Raw genomic sequence first — 16,466 nt, 5'->3', positions numbered from 1 at the left:
CTTTGACACTTCAAACATTTGATTTCCCTTTGCAACTTCCAGCCTAAAACATGTTTCCCATTATATATATTCAAGTGACTGCCTTGCACACACTGACTCATGAGGCTGGTTTTTATTTTCACAAAATATATAACCCTATTTGAATAAAATACAGATGGTGTCCAATACATTAAACACAGCAAATTTGCCATTCCCTTCTCCATCCCCTCTGTGTTCCCTTCCTCAGATTTTCTGTTGGCTGTATGAAATCTTATCAGCCTCAACATCTTGGAGAGGACATGGCAACAGAAATTTGATGCCATTCGTGCATGGTTTGCTGCAATAAACAACGTGCATTTTTTTAATTATTAGCATTTTTCTGCAGGATTCTGCATTTGGAGCTCTGTTTTAAATGAGCTTTGTGCCCCTTGGAAGGTACTGAACAGGCAGCTTCACATTGCCCTGTTGGTAGAGTTTGAATAATGGGCAATCAATATGGCATATGGCACCAAGGTCCCAGGTGACAGCTGGAGCAGATTCAGCTGCCTCTTACATCACCAAGCAATTTAGAAGGAAAAAAAAGGCCATATACAAATGTATAGGAAATTACCTAAGTAAATTAGTAAAAACTGCTGAAATTAATTGAAGAAAAACCTGTTCTGGGTTTGCTCTGAAAGCATAACTATACTTCATAGTATACACACACATAACATTTACTTGGAATGCACAAGATTTGGGGTTTTAAATAAGATTCTATCAGTATCACTAGATGGCATTGGAGGGTGCTTTACCTCACCATAAGAAAACAGTCTATAGTAATTTTTATTAGAAACACTAAGTTTACACACTGAATTTATCCCAGGCAAGCTGAAGGCATGTTCTATGGTGAGGGAATTGTAACATGAGGCAAGAACCAAGGCTGGCTGAGCAGTCACAGCATTGCTGCAGTTTCCCTCTGTCACACACAAGGAGTCCACCACCTCTGAGCAAGAAGGGGAGGACTGAAATCTGGAGAGAAATAAATTGCAAAGGGTACTAAGGAAACTGTGAACTGGCATTACCTGTGCTAGTGACTTCAGAGAGGCAAGAGTTAATCTTCCCCTGAGGCGTTGGGTGGAACTTTTGGATTGCGTATTTGTTTTTCCCCCACAGCAAATTATACAATTATTATCAAAATGACACTTCTGTCTTTCTTATGCCCTTTTTACTATGTAGTTCTCATGTCCCTTTCCTATTACCTTTAGAATGAGACATGTTTGCCATCCAGTGATATTTGGGGTTAGCTTCAACATCCACTTTGGAATTACTGCTAACTTTAGCCACCGATTCTTGTCCATTGGCTGCTACTGCACAGGAGCCATGCAGAATCAACTGCACCACAGCTACCCTGGTTTCTGAATTGCAAGAGTATTATTATACTCATAGATCTGTCTTTCACTCCTACTCTTTAGTAGCTGGTAAAAAGAGGCAAAGAGGAGTTTGTTCACCAATGAATACACAATTCCAGGAGCTCAGTCTCTAAGAAATGGACTGTATATCAGAATAACTATAGGTCATGGAACATATGTTGCAATGTAAGGCAGCAAAATGGTGATTTCTTTTCACATCTGCCACTTTGACCCAAAATCCACGTCATTAAACTTTTCAATTCTCCAGGTAAACAGCATCTGTTCACAAATTCACTGCATGAATGTGCATTATTTTTTGCCTCTGAAATATTCTTTCTGCTTAACAGCTGTCATTGACCAAAGTTCAATAATGAACCACAAATCAGAGCCATGTCCAAATCAAAACCTGACATTTAATTGAAGCATTTCCATTCTCTAAACAGGCTTTAGGTTTGTATCTCATGGGGGTTAAAAGACAGGATGGTCAAATGTAGAAATAGTAGCACGCATGCTGATCAACAGCTTCTCCCAAGAATGAGGCAATACCTACCATTAAATCATACAAGGTTTTTCATAGGTCATGAACTTGCACAAACCCAAGGTCTTCTACAAAACATTGAATATACCCACTTCTAAAAGTACCACTGTGCCCCTGGTCACTTGTTTGTCTGACTGGCTGCTCTGCATTCCTTCTACTCTATTTATGGAAATCTGTAATTCATAAACACCAATTTGTACCATTATCTTCATACATGCCAGGTACTTGCAGTATTGAAAACTGGAACTTGTTCTTAGGGCATACTTGAAGTTGGCAGAAGGATGATAAATAGGAATGGCATTATACCTAATATGCACTGAGTGTAAATGTGTAGAATTCGTATTCCCTTCCTGGCATTATTTACTAAATAATATGTCTTTAATTTTCTGTGTCTTCTTAAAGCTTCCATCTAAAAGAAAGATAAGTCTTCACATTGTCATGGTTTAAATTTCACAGCAACCTACACGTGCTCACATGGTCATGTACATATGAGAAAATCAATGTATTTTTCCTCACTTATATGGTTCAAACATTTAGGTTCGAGAGGTAGGTTTTACTGAGCTCCTTCTCCGTAGATACTTAAAAATATAACAGTCTGATACTGTTTTACGTGAACATAAATCAAAGATTAACTACACTGGCAAAATCAAGCTAAATAAGATCAGATTCTGACTTTATCATTTCAAGTAGCCACTGGATAGTTTAGTCTTCCTTCTCAGCCTCCCAGTCATTTGCTGAAAAACTGTGGTTAGCAGGGATTTTTTGTTTAAAAGCCACAATTTTCAATAAATGTGTTGTTTGCCCTCTGGCTTGACATCAAAGACAGTTTCATAATGAGGGTGGCTCCTACTGAATTATATTTCCCATCAGTTTGCAGAGAAGTGGGGCACCTATTATACAAAGGCAATTGTTGACTGTACACAACCTCAGAGGGAAGTGACAAAACATCTTCTTTCCTTCACATTTTTAGATGCACCTCTTAAAAGCATCCATTGCAATTAGGCAAAAATCACTTGTACTTGCAACAAACTTACTTGTTAGAGTTCAAATGAGGAAGCCCATGTCTGTGCTGAAGGAAGGGCAGGGACTCTGCATGCCCTGGGACCTCTAGAGGAGAGCAACATGTTTCACTCCTGCTTAAAACTCAGAGAGAGGAAAAAATAGATTTTTCCGGGAAAACAAAAACAAAAACAAACACCACCACAAAGATTCAATGATCACATCTCAAAAAACATTAAAACATTAAGCAGAGTATGACTGCTTTCCACCAATGTTCCCCTTCTTTTTTTTTTTTTTTTTTTTTTTTTTTTTTTTTTTTTTTTTTTTTTTTAGTAGATTGATGAAAACTTCAGATGAGTCTTTTCAACTCAAATATGTTTGACTTCTTTCAACTCCATTTCACATTTTGACCAAAAGGTTAGGGATACATTTTCCTTGAAAAAACTTGTGAACAGTCTTGCCACTCCATTTTATCTTCTTTTTCCCTCCCGATAGTATGTTGTAGTTAAACCTTCACAGAATTTAGTGCTAAAGAACACAAAATAAGGCTCTCTCTACTAAATCTGAACATCACTGTTCACATCATCACTGTTCATATTATTACTTCCTGACAGGCAACATAATATGATCTCTGGATATTCAGTACCACCTTCCATATGCTTTGAATTACAAATCCTCTTGGTACAAGTTGATAAGGTGAATTTCAGAGACAGGGACAAGGTCTGCACTATGCACCTACCACAGTCAGGTCCTGCTCCAGGTGATTGTCCCCTGCAGTTGCCACACCACAGACAGTAACTGCAACAGGAGGAGCTGCCTTCATGCCAAGTTGCTCTCTTCCGTGCACACCACTCCACCATTCCCACAAATCTGATGGGAAACCTTGATCATGGCTAGCAGAAGGACTAAGCAAAGTGCCTCAGTGAAGCAGTGAGAGGCAGAGCAAGTAACAAATAGTTGTACTACACTGAACTCCATTACCTCATGTTGAAAGAGTACCTCTCTGACACTCTTTGGCAGCATCTCTCTGCCCATCCAACCTCCTTCACTCCTTATACAAACTTAGCTGAACTTCTCAGCTGGAAACAGGGCTCACTTGTTTTCAGGCTTTGTCTCATGGCAATGAATGCTCATGGCAGTATTACTAATGCCACCATAGATTTCTCCCAGATGTGATGAGTTGTGATCAGCTCTTTGAAGCTGATTACAGGAGACCTCAGCTTTCTACTTAAAAAGACACACTGAAGTTGGAGAGAAAGCTCTGAAAATGAGCTGAGATAAAGCAGTAGGCTCAGACAAGACAGAGAAAAATAGAACACATTTTTATTTTGGTCTAAGCAAAGATGAAAGTTTTTGGCACGTCTACCCTGCAACCCTCAGGACATCAGGCCAAAGGTGATGCTGGTCAGTGCTTGTTTCATTGCCTGGAGCTTGTTCCCAGTGGTGGGGCTGGAATCACCTCCTCACCAAACCATCAGGAGAGAGCAGGCAGCTCTTGGAGGTGCTCTGAGCCTCAGACCAGCCAGGGCAACGTGGTGCTGGACTGGGCCAAACACTCAGCACAGCCCCTCGCAGAGCTGCAGCACCCACTGCCTCACACAACTCTCACTTCTCCAGATGAACTCAACATCCTGTTTAGCACTTCATTTTGTGCACAGGCAATTGGTTTTTCGCTGAGGAAATAAGCTCTCTCTGTTCAGCATGACACGTACATAAATACGTATACACATACACACACGTGCATGTGCACACACAGACAGCAGTCGTTTAAAGCCCTGTGGGTGTCTTCTTTCATATTTCTACCTTGTGGCTTGAGGAAGCCAGGAAATGTAAAAAGCAGTCAAAAAGTTAGGGGAAAAAACAGATAGAAATGCCTTTTCCACGGAAAACATGAAGCAGGTCCCAGGCTGACTGGCCCAGACCTCGCTTTGCGTGTTGCTTCTTCCTCTTCCTCCTCCTCTGTGGCTTCTCAAGGGTTTCCATACCACATGTGCCAGTCAGGCACTGCTGAATCAGACCCACTGTTGCAAAAATCACCTTCTCCACATAAATTCAGAATTTTACCAGTGCTTATTATAGCTGTTAAGTTCTCTTATTGTAGTATCACACCTCTCTTACAAAGATTTTAATCAGCATTTCCACTGGAAAGCCTTACTCTCAGAGTTATAAAACCTGCCTGCATAAAGTTGATTACCACTGAAATTTAAAATCCAGCTTTTTGGCTCACAGCTATGTTTCTTTCTTGCTTACATGATCTCTGTTTGCAAAATCTGATATAAATTGGTTTGGCAACCTTGTTTAATTCTAGGCATAAACAATTCCTGACTTAAGAGGCATTTTTTTCAGTGTGCAGAAAGTGAAGGAATGAAATTATTGAAGTTACCTACTACAACTTTAAAGTATTACCCTGGATGCCTTTTTTTTTTTTTTTTTAAATGTTGGCATTTTTTACATAGGAATGCAACTAAAGAATTTAAATGTAAAGAATGGTTTTAAATTCTGAGTATTTTTGGAACTGTGCAGTGCTTAATGGGAAGGAAATCACAGGAGGTTAAAGACTTTCAAAATACATACCAGCACCTCAGTGCCAGCAACCCATATCACTTCAATGAACTGTGCAGTGTGTGTTGGCATGATTTATGCAGCAATTTTAAAAGAATCCGCAGTGTTTGTTTATTACCACAGTATGATTGATGGGTTCCTAAGTGCACGGTGACACAATCAGCTGAGCTATTACGGCTGGGAGTTTGATAATTTGTGAGTTACAGCCATTACAGGACGTCCCTTCAGCCCACTGCCAGGGCCATGAGGGCATCGGTGAGCTCGGAGGAGCCGCGGCGAGGTGAGACACGCTGCCCACGGTGCCACTGTCAGAGCTCCTCTCCTGCACGCCCACGCTGCTGCCCAGCCTCCCTGACTCCCCTGCCCTCTTCCCTGCCCCTCCCAGGCAGGGGCTGCTGCCCAGCCTCCCTCTTGGCCCAACGAGCAACTTCACCAAGTGCTGCCCTCCCCATTGCCCTCCCAAGTGCTGAAAGGCTGATACCAGCACAAGGTAAAGTACAGAGCAGCAAAGGCTGCTCACCCACTGCCTGCTAACCATGACCCACTTTGTGACAGGCAACCACGGAGACAAAGCCACCAAGTACTCCAGGCACCAACAGACCCTTCCCTGGGAAACACTGGAACAACCTCAGTCCTTTCTGGAAGAAATATCCCCAGTTTAAGTTTACATACAATACACTGGATTTAGGCATTTATTTGAAACAAAAACACACAAAAAACAAGAATAAAAGAATTTTTATTTATCTTTTATTATTTTTTTACAAAAATAAACAATTTGAGAAACAAAAGCACATTTTTTCCTGACTGTACAAACTACAAAAAGGTATGACATTGGTCACTTTAGCATTTACTTCATTGCTTTCACTGAAAGCAAATTCTCTACACACACCCTGCCTTTAAGATGCATTTTATATAGAATTAAGGCTAGCATTCATTTGACATCATTAAGGTCATTTACTTCATTCACTCTAAGAATCAGCAAGCGATGCCTTAGAAAACCAAGGACCTGATGATAAAAGGTATGAATAACTGCAAGATAGTCGTTAAATTAGTACTGTTCAGCCAGCTGGACTGCTTTGCCAGTCTGTCAAAGATGTGGCTTCCTGAGCAATTCAAACTGATCCAACAAAAGTCTTAAGCACAGGCTTAATTGTAAGCATATGCTTAGGCCTATCCAGCAAAGCACTCGGCACTCGGGTAAGACCCTGCCCTTTCAGTGGGACTATTCATATGCTTATGTGATTTGCTAGATCTACAAAATGGCTCTTTCAAATTAAAAATGAAACTTTATGACAACAGTGGAAGCAAAAACGAAAATTAGTTGCAGTCTTGCAATTCTAAACATAAGCAATTCCTTCCGTCTGACAAATGTGCCGGCATTGCCTGTTCCATAGCCTCAACACAAATGCTGATTGTCCTCAGTAAGGTTTGCTATTCAGCAGACAAACTGATATGCTTCAGTTCCTCTGTTGTGATTGTACGTGCCCAAATAAATATCAGTGTGGAGATACAGGCTTCCCAGAGAAATGATCAGCTTTCATCCCTGGACACACATGTATAGGTCAGAAATGTTATGCTAACCTTGGTTAGAAAAGCCAGAGCTGCCAGCTGATTTATAACCAAAATTCTACTCTTAACAGTGTATCATCTCGTGTACTTTGCTTTGGGTTGTTTAGTTTTGTTTTTAAATCACATTTTCAAAATCTTGTTTTATTGCACATTCATCCTGGTCATGCAGGTTATTTCTTTAAAGTTTCCTTTAGCACTCTATAGATTAGAATGAGTAATAGTGCAATTATTTCTCCCGCCACAGCCGCCTTCTACCTAACAGCTGCCTATATTTATACACAAACAGCTCTTATCACTCACATGTCAGACTGAGCCATTTTAGGTGTCAGTCTGTCACCTTCACATAGGTTATCTTGTCAGGATCAGGCACAATATGATTTGAGGCCATCTTGAAGAAGACAAGCTGCCGACCTGTATTGAATAAGAAAGGGGGGGACGGGGAAAATGCTTAGAAGTGATGAGCAAAAGTTTGCTACCCTTAAAATACTGACATTCAAATTCTACTTCAACCTATGCATTCTTCAGGCCATGCAAGACTGAACCCTCTCTTAACTTCAGCTGGTATAAACCTGAACGGTTTTTGTCTAAAATGGCACCAAAGTTCCCCTGGTTTCAGTATCTTTACTCTTACCTAATTATGGTCAAGATACAGCTTTGCACAGCTCACACAGTAAATGAAGGAAAGGTCTGAAGTTTTTAATACAAATTCCATGTGGTCTTTAAAAGGGTATGTTGAGACTCCCACTGATAAAAACAGGCTTTAGTTCAGGGCTTAAATGAAGGAATCCGTTTGCTTGTTCAGAAGCAGAATCATATTTGCACACTTGATCTTTTACAAAACTGATCAGTACAACGTGTATTAAATGTGACATTCTCTGAAACAGCCCTTGCTAATCACTTTGTAGCTCTGGGCTTTAAACAAGCTGGAACAAGGTTTCCAGTCCTCAGACAAAAAGCAGCAGCAAGTGACAACAGCCTGGGTAGCATAAGGCACCTGCTACATGTATATCCAAGGCCGGTGGGGGCTGAATTTGGCAAGGTTTGTTCGTTTGGTATCTGTGGGAGCCACAGCACAGCTCTTCTATCTCCCCACACTCACTGACCTGGCACCTTATTCACATTCCTGCTTCCCAGCGAGCTGCTGCTGCCCCACAGACCTGCACAATCACTGCCTTTCCCTGAAGCTAAGACCACAAAGATACACTCCATATCTGCTGTACTTCTGCCTTCCTTCTCTAAACTTGAGGAAATCAAATGCTATCTGCTCCCAGCCTGCCTCTCTAGGGGGCTCCCATAACACTTTTTTCTTTAAAAATATCACATGGTAAATGGGATGCCTCAACCACTGAGCAAATTTCTGAGCTGCAGGTTTCAGGGACTCAAGTGCTCATCCATTAGGAATGAGATGGCAAAGGGAATGACAAATAAGACTACAAATATTACTATTAAGTCCCATTAGCTTTTAACACTGTAACCTGAGCTGCTACAAACTTCCTACGAATTCCCATGAGCCATAATAAATACTTTTTTAGTGTATTAATTGTTTTCAATATTCCAGCTACAGATAGTCTAACATGATGACCTAGTAGCCACTGGTTAACCATAGGCAAGGTTAACAGAAATTAGTTTTTTCTTGGTTCCATGGAAATGCCTGTTAACACCTCCCAGAAGCACAAAAATGTAAAAAAATAACATTCCAGATCCTGTGGTTTTGTAACCTGGGGTCCACGTGGTTGGCCCTCTAGTGCCAGCTCCTGTGAGCCTGTCTGTAGTTTCTGCTCCCCTGACAGCTGGCAAAGAGAAGCCTCACCAAAAAAGAAGCTGCCTCAGCTGAACCTTCAGAAACTACCTCACTTCTAGATGCTGCTGGTGGCTCCCACAGCCCAGCACAACATACTCCCCAAGCCGTACTAAAACACTTAGAGCAGCCAGAATAGGTGACTCAGTTGCTGCTTCTGCTCCACAGCATCCAGGACCTACCTGTCCAAGTCGTCTGGTTAGTTAGGACAAAAGCTTTGCACTGGGAGTAGCTGTCACAGATCTCAATGGCTTCGTTGACATCAAACACCGAGAGGAGGCAGCCCTTGTGGTGGTAGGATGGCCAGCACCTGTAGTTCTCATCAGGAATATAGGCTTCAGGCACCCGTCTGTACTCTGCAAATCAGAGCAAAGCAGTCCTTTGAAAGCTCCAGTAAACTGGTTGTTTTTAACAGGCAGGGTTTATTGGAAGAGCTTAGGAGCAGGATATATGATGGAAAAGCTGACGGTTCAGACTGTACCAGCCCTGGTTTACTCCCAAACGTGTTTATAGCTCTACACCTTACTTTCCTTTTCCTTTCCTCCTTTCTTCTTCTCACCTTTTTCTCCAGAAATCGTCTGTAAATAAACAGTGTGTGCACAAAACCCCTTCCCCTTCCCCACTGTGGAGGCGAGGCTTTGGTTTTTTTAGGAGTTTTACAGGAAGAATGTCCCATTGAATAAACAGCATCCACTTGAATGAACTGACTCACTGTCCTACTTCTCAACAGTGAGCAGGATTGTCGGGGTGAGACCTGACCAGGCGTTCCCAGCCCTCCCTCTCCCTCAGAAGAGCATGCTATTTTTCTCTGGCTCCTTTAGAGAAGGAAGAAAAGACAGGCTTTTAATTAAGCAAACTTTTTTTGCTTGCTCAGATTAGGACAAAAGAGGAGTCGCTTGATGGGCCTCTGGAGGGAAGGGGGGGTGGAAAAGTAGCGGGAGCATGTCAGCGTGGTCCTCGCCCAGCGCCTCCGCGCTGCCCCACCAACTGCTCCTCTCCCTTGGCTGCCGTTCAGTCTCACTTGCCTTTATGAGCTGCCTCTTGTTCTCTGTTCACAGCTCCTCTCACTTTCCCAGCCACTAACGGGGCTTTCTCTAATGAATGCATCAGCAAATTCAGCTGATCGTTTATAAACATTTCTATTTAGCCTCCAGACGCACAAATTAATGGTTCCCTCCTGTCTCTCCTCCCCACGTCCTATTCAAAAAACTAAATACATTCTATATTTCTTCTAACTGTATCTATTATGGAAACCAGAGCTGCCTGCCCTGACTCACAGCCTATTCTTAAGTCACTTTGGTTCAGGCATTTTCTGCCTGGCTCTGCTGATTCAGCCTGCTAATATTTCATACAGCACATTGTACAAACACCACAGAGTCAAAGGCGAGTGTGTCTGCTACTCCAAACTGTCAGTATTTCAACTTGGAAAAGAAGTGCACATTCACAAGTGCTCATTCTCCCCACACAGTCTGAAATACTGGGAAACAAATGTAGTAACTGCATCCTATTTTAAGCCTTAGCTCATTAAAAGTATCATAAGAAACATTCCCAAATAAGAAGCAAAATCAGAGCTGATCATGTCCCAGTTAAACCAAAAGCAAAAAAGTTTTCTTAATTGAGAAAATGCAGGTTCACGCACAAGAGGACAAAAAAAATTAGTTCCACATGATGACTGGTCATTTCTCCATCAAAAATATTTATGCATTTCTTCTGAAGAGAAGTCAGAGCACAAATCAAACTGTTGGCTAGGTAAAAGTCCATTTTTTTCACAGTTTCTGTATCAACTGCAGTGTAAAAATAATTAAATGTAACAGAATGTTCTCTTATCTCCACATGGAAACTGCTGAGTATTGATTTGTACCTCACAGTCGAGGACAGTAAAATGACATGCACAAATTAAATGCAAAAAAAAAAAAAAAATTAAATTCCCTGTAGTTTGCACTGTATGTAACCATTTATATTAGCATACATGCTATGTTGTCTGGATATAAAATGTGATTATCCACAGGTCCTCTTTGCACACCACAGAATGGCCACTCACACTGCACTGTGCCAAGCCCAGGCCACAGAGGGCATTCACAGAAGGGTGAATGGTCCCTGCTGTGGCAGCAGGAGATGAAGCATCTGCCTGACTCTCCATGAGAGCGTGTCCCAGCCCTTCTCCAGGGCCCTCTGGGAGTCTGACAGGCTCCACGCTGGGGCTGGGAGGAAGCTGCAGCATCCCCCAGCACAACACTAAGAGAGCAGCCCTACATCACATCATGCATTTTTCTTTGTGCAAGGGAGAAGCCCACCTTGAGGATCCTTATTTAATATTTAAAGTATTTAAACTCCTCTGAGCACAGATATGCTTCATAATAGGCCTGCAGCACTTCCCTTCTCCTCAGCACTGCTCCCAGTACAGCTCTCAGGGCTTAGGCTCTCAGCTGACATACACAGACTTCAAAAGAGCAGCAGTGATTTACATGAGGCTGAGGATCTGTCAGAGGCAGCAGATAAAGCTCTCCCTTCCCATGGCCTTTTTCAAGGTGCCCAAGCCTGGTAAATCATCTGGGCAGCTCAGACACATTAATCAATGGAGTTGGCCCAGCAGTAACTGTGATGGCAAGGTCCTGGTTTGAGTGTGCAAGCGAGGATGGGAACAACCATGAGACCAGGGGGGTCTCACCATGCAGCAGAGTCCTGTGGCTGCCCCTTCTCTCCTCGCTGCTCCCTGCCAGTTCCTACACAAGGGAAAGCCACAAACATTGCCAGTGGCTCATGGGATCAGATAACATGACAGTGTGGCAGAGATGCAAAGAGCACCTTCCTTTAGCTGTAAGATCACCAAGCACCACACAGGTGGAAACACAGCCACTGGAATCAAAGGGAAAGCATCCAGGGGCTCCACAAGGGCAGCCTCTAGCAGGGCCTCCAGCTGGCATGGGCCACTGGACACATGCAGTCTGGGGCCTGAGCCTAGGCTGTCCACAGGGAGGGAAGGCTGCAGTGAGCAGAAAAGGCAAGAAGGCAGCTCCTCTCCCCCCACGCACGGCAAGCAGCACTGACGGCTGCCTGGGAGTGCCTTCCCTTAGGAGCATCCCAATGGGAAGGCAGCCACAAGGAGCACATAGTGATGGCCCTGCAACCTGGTTCCTGATCCCACACCAGCCAGGCACTCCTGCTTGCCCTGGGAAGCCAACACAGGACCTCATCTTAGACTATTACAGTCAGAATGATCAGAAACTCACTGCAACACCAACCAAGTGGTGATCTAAGCAAACTGAGCTTCTCTTCAAAACTCACTCCATCTCCAGCAGAGCAAGGCAGCTGCCTTGCCCATTTGCATGGTAAAGGCAAGTATCCCTGGAATCTCTTACTTGCATAGTGTCAATTTAGGGAGCTTACCCTTCAGCTCTTATTTGTATGAGTTGTGAGGAAATGCATTCCTCTCACATGAACTAGAAGGACCCTCCTGAAGGATGGTCCCGCACTGAGATGTGTCCCAGCAGTGACATCAGGTCCAGCCCTCAGCAGAGCTGGGCTTCCCCTATACCTCTAAATTGGACACCACAGAGCAGCTACTCAATTAAGCAATAATGGCTTAAAGACAACTCCAGCTCAAGTTTTTGTCCTGCCAAGACCTGAAACTTGCTTAAACGGAGTCCTTGGAATTTGAAGGCTCACAGCAGTAAATCACATCATAAAAAGGTCAAAGTTCTGGTCAATTTCCAGACTAATGGTGTTTAAAACCAATAAATGCTTGCCTAATACTATAAATGCAGCCATAAATTTACACTTTTGCGTATATACACATAGCTTGACAGAGAGTACATAAAGTCTATCAACATAATGGCAAAGAATAGATTGGAGAAATGCAAGGCATTCCTACTGGTATCAGCAGAAAAAGAACCCTTTCCTCAATCTACTAATTTTGTGAGGACTGAAGCAAATAAATGCAATGCAGTAAGCCTAATCTTGATGTCACTTAGAATGTATTTACTCCAGAGTTTAAAACAGGGGGGATAATACAAGAGCTCACAATTACACAGATAGATTCTACTCCAAGGCATTTTTTCTTGTAAACATTTTGGAACTTCAGGATACCTTGCTATGCTGAATCCAGGCAATCCTCAAACGTTTTCGTTTGTGATAGCTTTTATAGTTTTAAATATTTTTTACAAGGTTGTTCTGATCAATCAAAACATGCTGCTTTGATCAGGCCAAAATCTGAAAAGTTTCTTAGCGTGTTAGCCACATCCGCATGATGGCCACAGTGATCCTCAAACCAAGATCACTCACTTGTTGAGACAAGTAAGAGAGGCATTTTAAAAAGTAATCTGCAGCATCGCTGACCAGTGCAACAGCTATATAAAAAAAGCCAATGCTTTAAATTCTTATTCTACTTTTTTCCCCATCAAAAACCACCTGCATTGTTCCAAAGCCGGCTACTATCTATAAACATACTCATTTTCACTGTACTAGACTGAATCATATAAAGAGCTCCAGGAGTATATAATAAACTATGTGAAACCGCCTGTGGTTTCCCCCTTTTAGCCTGTCTGAATCACCCTAAATCTGACTTTAATCAGTCCTAATGACCGTTTATTTCAGCCACAGCAGCCAGACTGCATTTTTACTACCAACTACAGCTACTTGTTGGAGATTTGCCCAGTTGTGTTATCACCTGCCAATACACTGTGGGTCAATGACAGAGACACAACTACGTTCATCCTTGAGAGAAAAATCACGTTGCTCCTTTTTCTCCCTCCTTTTCTCCTCCAGTCTCAAGAGCAACACTGGCAGTCGACTCTGGAATTGCTTTTAATTGCTTTGCTCACAAGTAAGCAGAAAGAGCCTGATCCTGCCAATATCAGCAAAAAGTGGTATTGAGCAGTGTTTTGCTCTACAAACAGCCCCCTCTGATTCCCAGGGAGCTTTTGGAGAGCAGTATTGGATCCAAAATAGACAATGATACACTGATGTTTTTAACATTTTAGCTCCATTTTACTGCACTTTCCTCTTGCTCCAATCCCTCACATCTAAACACGCTTCTGACAACAGGCCCCGCAAAGCGCCCTGCACAGTTTGCTGCAGAGAGCGAGCGGCTTTTTGGAATGTCTGAGGGAACAGGAGGGCAGGCCCATCCCTGCCTCTGCTTTCAATCAGTCCTGACGCATCCCAACTGCTTGGAAAGACAGGCTGGCCTGGCAGGGCACGGCTTTGCCGTCAGACCAGGAGACAGCCCTGCTCCTCTGGGGAGCATTTCCGTCCTCCAGAGTTTCCTGGGCGCGGGCTGGGAGCGAGGCGAGCCCTGGCGCTTTCTAGGCGCTTCCATTGTGCTGGCAGCAGAGCCACACTCAAATGGGTGTGCAGGCTGTCACCGAAACGCGAATAAATAACCAGGGGAACGACATGTTCCCTCACAATTTATTCCTGTTAAAATGACACAGCTGGAGCATTTTTCCTGCCTCGTGCCCCACATCCCAGGGAGCTGTTCCGTACCCAGAGCCACCTCTGTGGTACACACCAATTCACCAAAGGCGACGAGCCCAAAATGTCATACAGATGCTTAAACATCGCCTGCGGTCCACTCGATCGTAAAAACAATGATACTGATGATGGACAAGCCAGAAGTTGCCTAGGGCCACATGTTGGGGCATTTAAGCTTGAAGAGAGGATTTATAAAAGACACTTGGTGACTTCTTTAGCATTCTAGAAGGGAACTGAGGACCACAGAAGAAAATATTTGCTGTGCAGTGCAAAGTTGGACAGGGAGAAGTTTAGCAACAGCAGAACACATTGCTCAGGGAAGAGGGTAGATGGTTTGCACAGTGGTGGAGGTACAAGCGAGCAACAAGCAACTGGTTGTGGTCACTGCGCAGCTGCACAGACCCACAGGGGTGCAAAGGAACCTTCTCCTCTATTCCTGTGTGCTGGCATTGCCTGGCTCCTGATGTGAGAGCCCTCCAAGCAAGGCAAGGAAAGGGAGACTTTCTGCCCCCTTAGCCCTGAGGGCTCTGGGAAAGGGACACCAAAGGCACATGTATAAAAACAATTTATACTGATGAGATTTATTATAATATATTACGATAGAGCAGGAATCTGGGCTGCAGTTTGTTCCCGATTTCAATAATTCTTGGGTGGATTTACAATTTCCTAAGCAGGTTGCTATAGTGACCCCAAAGAATATTTTTTTCAAAACAGTGTTGTACTGTAAATATTTACATACAGCATAATCCTGCCAAACTGACTTGAGACAAAGGAAAACACAATGTGTCTTTGCTTTATGTCCAGCCTTCCAGCTTCTTTAGCTTTGAGAATGTGCTTTCAGCTAACAACAGCAGCTAATTACAGCTTTCTGTGGGCTTGCACACCCCCAGACCTAATAATGGGTCATTTATTAGCTTTAATGAATAACAAAGCTATCAGATTTACGAGTGTTAGCTGATTTCACGCATTTCTGAGTAAATTCTGAGTTAGCTGAAGGGCTGGGGCTTAGCTCAAGGGCTAGATACTCAGTTGGTACAAATCACAGTCACTTGATTGAAGTAATAAAAACGTTGATACTGGGGCATGACTTTACTGATGAACATCAGTAAAGTTTTTTATAGTCTCCTTAATCTGGATAATTAATGGAATGACTTAATCATTTTTAGATAACATATGTCAGAAGAAATACATGGTTCCTGTTTTAATTCACATTCTTCTGGATTCCAGCAAGAGAGGCCAAGAGCCAATAGAATATAAAAGCATTTGTTCCTGGTGTTGTTTTAAACGCTGCAATGTTCCCATATCAACATGAACAGCAGGGTGATTTATGATTGCAGAACACATACACAGCTATCAAATGTCTCCCACGCCTCTACTCTAAGATACTAAACCAAAGTCCAGAGCATAATATAATTTACAGCACTATAAAATCTTTACAACTGAAGCACAGTGAAAGCTTAATATCCAAGACCTTCTGTAATATGACTATGTCATCTTGTTAAACTTTATTTATGGGAACACTAGGGCTGACAAGAACTTTCTTCATGTCGCTTCCCTACTGCTTATCAATATCACCTTTCTCACTTTGTGGTGTTCATAGGAGGTCTTCCTTCCAAAAACATAAGTTCACATAGGTAACAGACTGTTCCCTCAACATTAATGTTTTAGTTACAGCCTTACATGACTTGCCCAAGATCATGACCTTGTCTTTCCTAGTATGAATTTACAATGCTCTATCCAAGATAATGCCTAATTCCAAGCATTTAAGACCTAAGACAAATTCTGAAGCACCATTACCTGAACCTTCAAAATCTAACCAAACCAAAACCTTACAATTCTTGGATCTGAATTCTCCTCCCATTCTTTCAGGATTTCAAAATAGATCATCATCACCAGAAAGGCCTTATTCCGTCACAAACTTTTACATGCCAGGGGAATGGCGTCACAAATTCTTGTCATTTCTACTATTTGTGAGAGCAGAAGTCCCGGGAGTGAATCACCTTGTGAGATTTCAATTATCTGGAGCAAAATGGATGCAAACTTGTCCCTCCCCCATCTTGGCACCCCCATTGGGGTATGAATGCAAAGCTGATTAACTCTGATCTGGCCTGAGAATCAAATGATCATCTTTAATTTTATCTTAACTTAGCACTGGGCTGAA

At 42.7% G+C, this 16,466-nt stretch overlaps 1 protein-coding gene across 1 annotated transcript in view; it reads right to left on the bottom strand.

The window, feature by feature from the left end:
• Nucleotides 1–6,186: 6,186 nt before the first annotated feature.
• PKDCC (protein kinase domain containing, cytoplasmic) overlaps nt 6,187–16,466 on the bottom strand; it is a 35,582-nt gene continuing 25,302 nt past the window's right edge. The window contains exons 6-7 of the mRNA XM_063390765.1: nt 9,016–9,189; nt 6,187–7,446 (exon numbers count right to left, since the gene is read on the bottom strand). Of these exons, the coding sequence (XP_063246835.1) occupies nt 7,361–7,446; nt 9,016–9,189 (260 nt within the window). The 3' untranslated portion in view covers nt 6,187–7,360. The remainder of the gene's footprint in view (nt 7,447–9,015; nt 9,190–16,466) is intronic.

This window comes from Prinia subflava, chromosome 2 (genome assembly GCF_021018805.1).
Source record: "Prinia subflava isolate CZ2003 ecotype Zambia chromosome 2, Cam_Psub_1.2, whole genome shotgun sequence".
Classification (NCBI taxonomy): Eukaryota; Metazoa; Chordata; class Aves; order Passeriformes; family Cisticolidae; genus Prinia; species Prinia subflava.
This window is presented reverse-complemented; position numbering and strand designations above follow the sequence as displayed.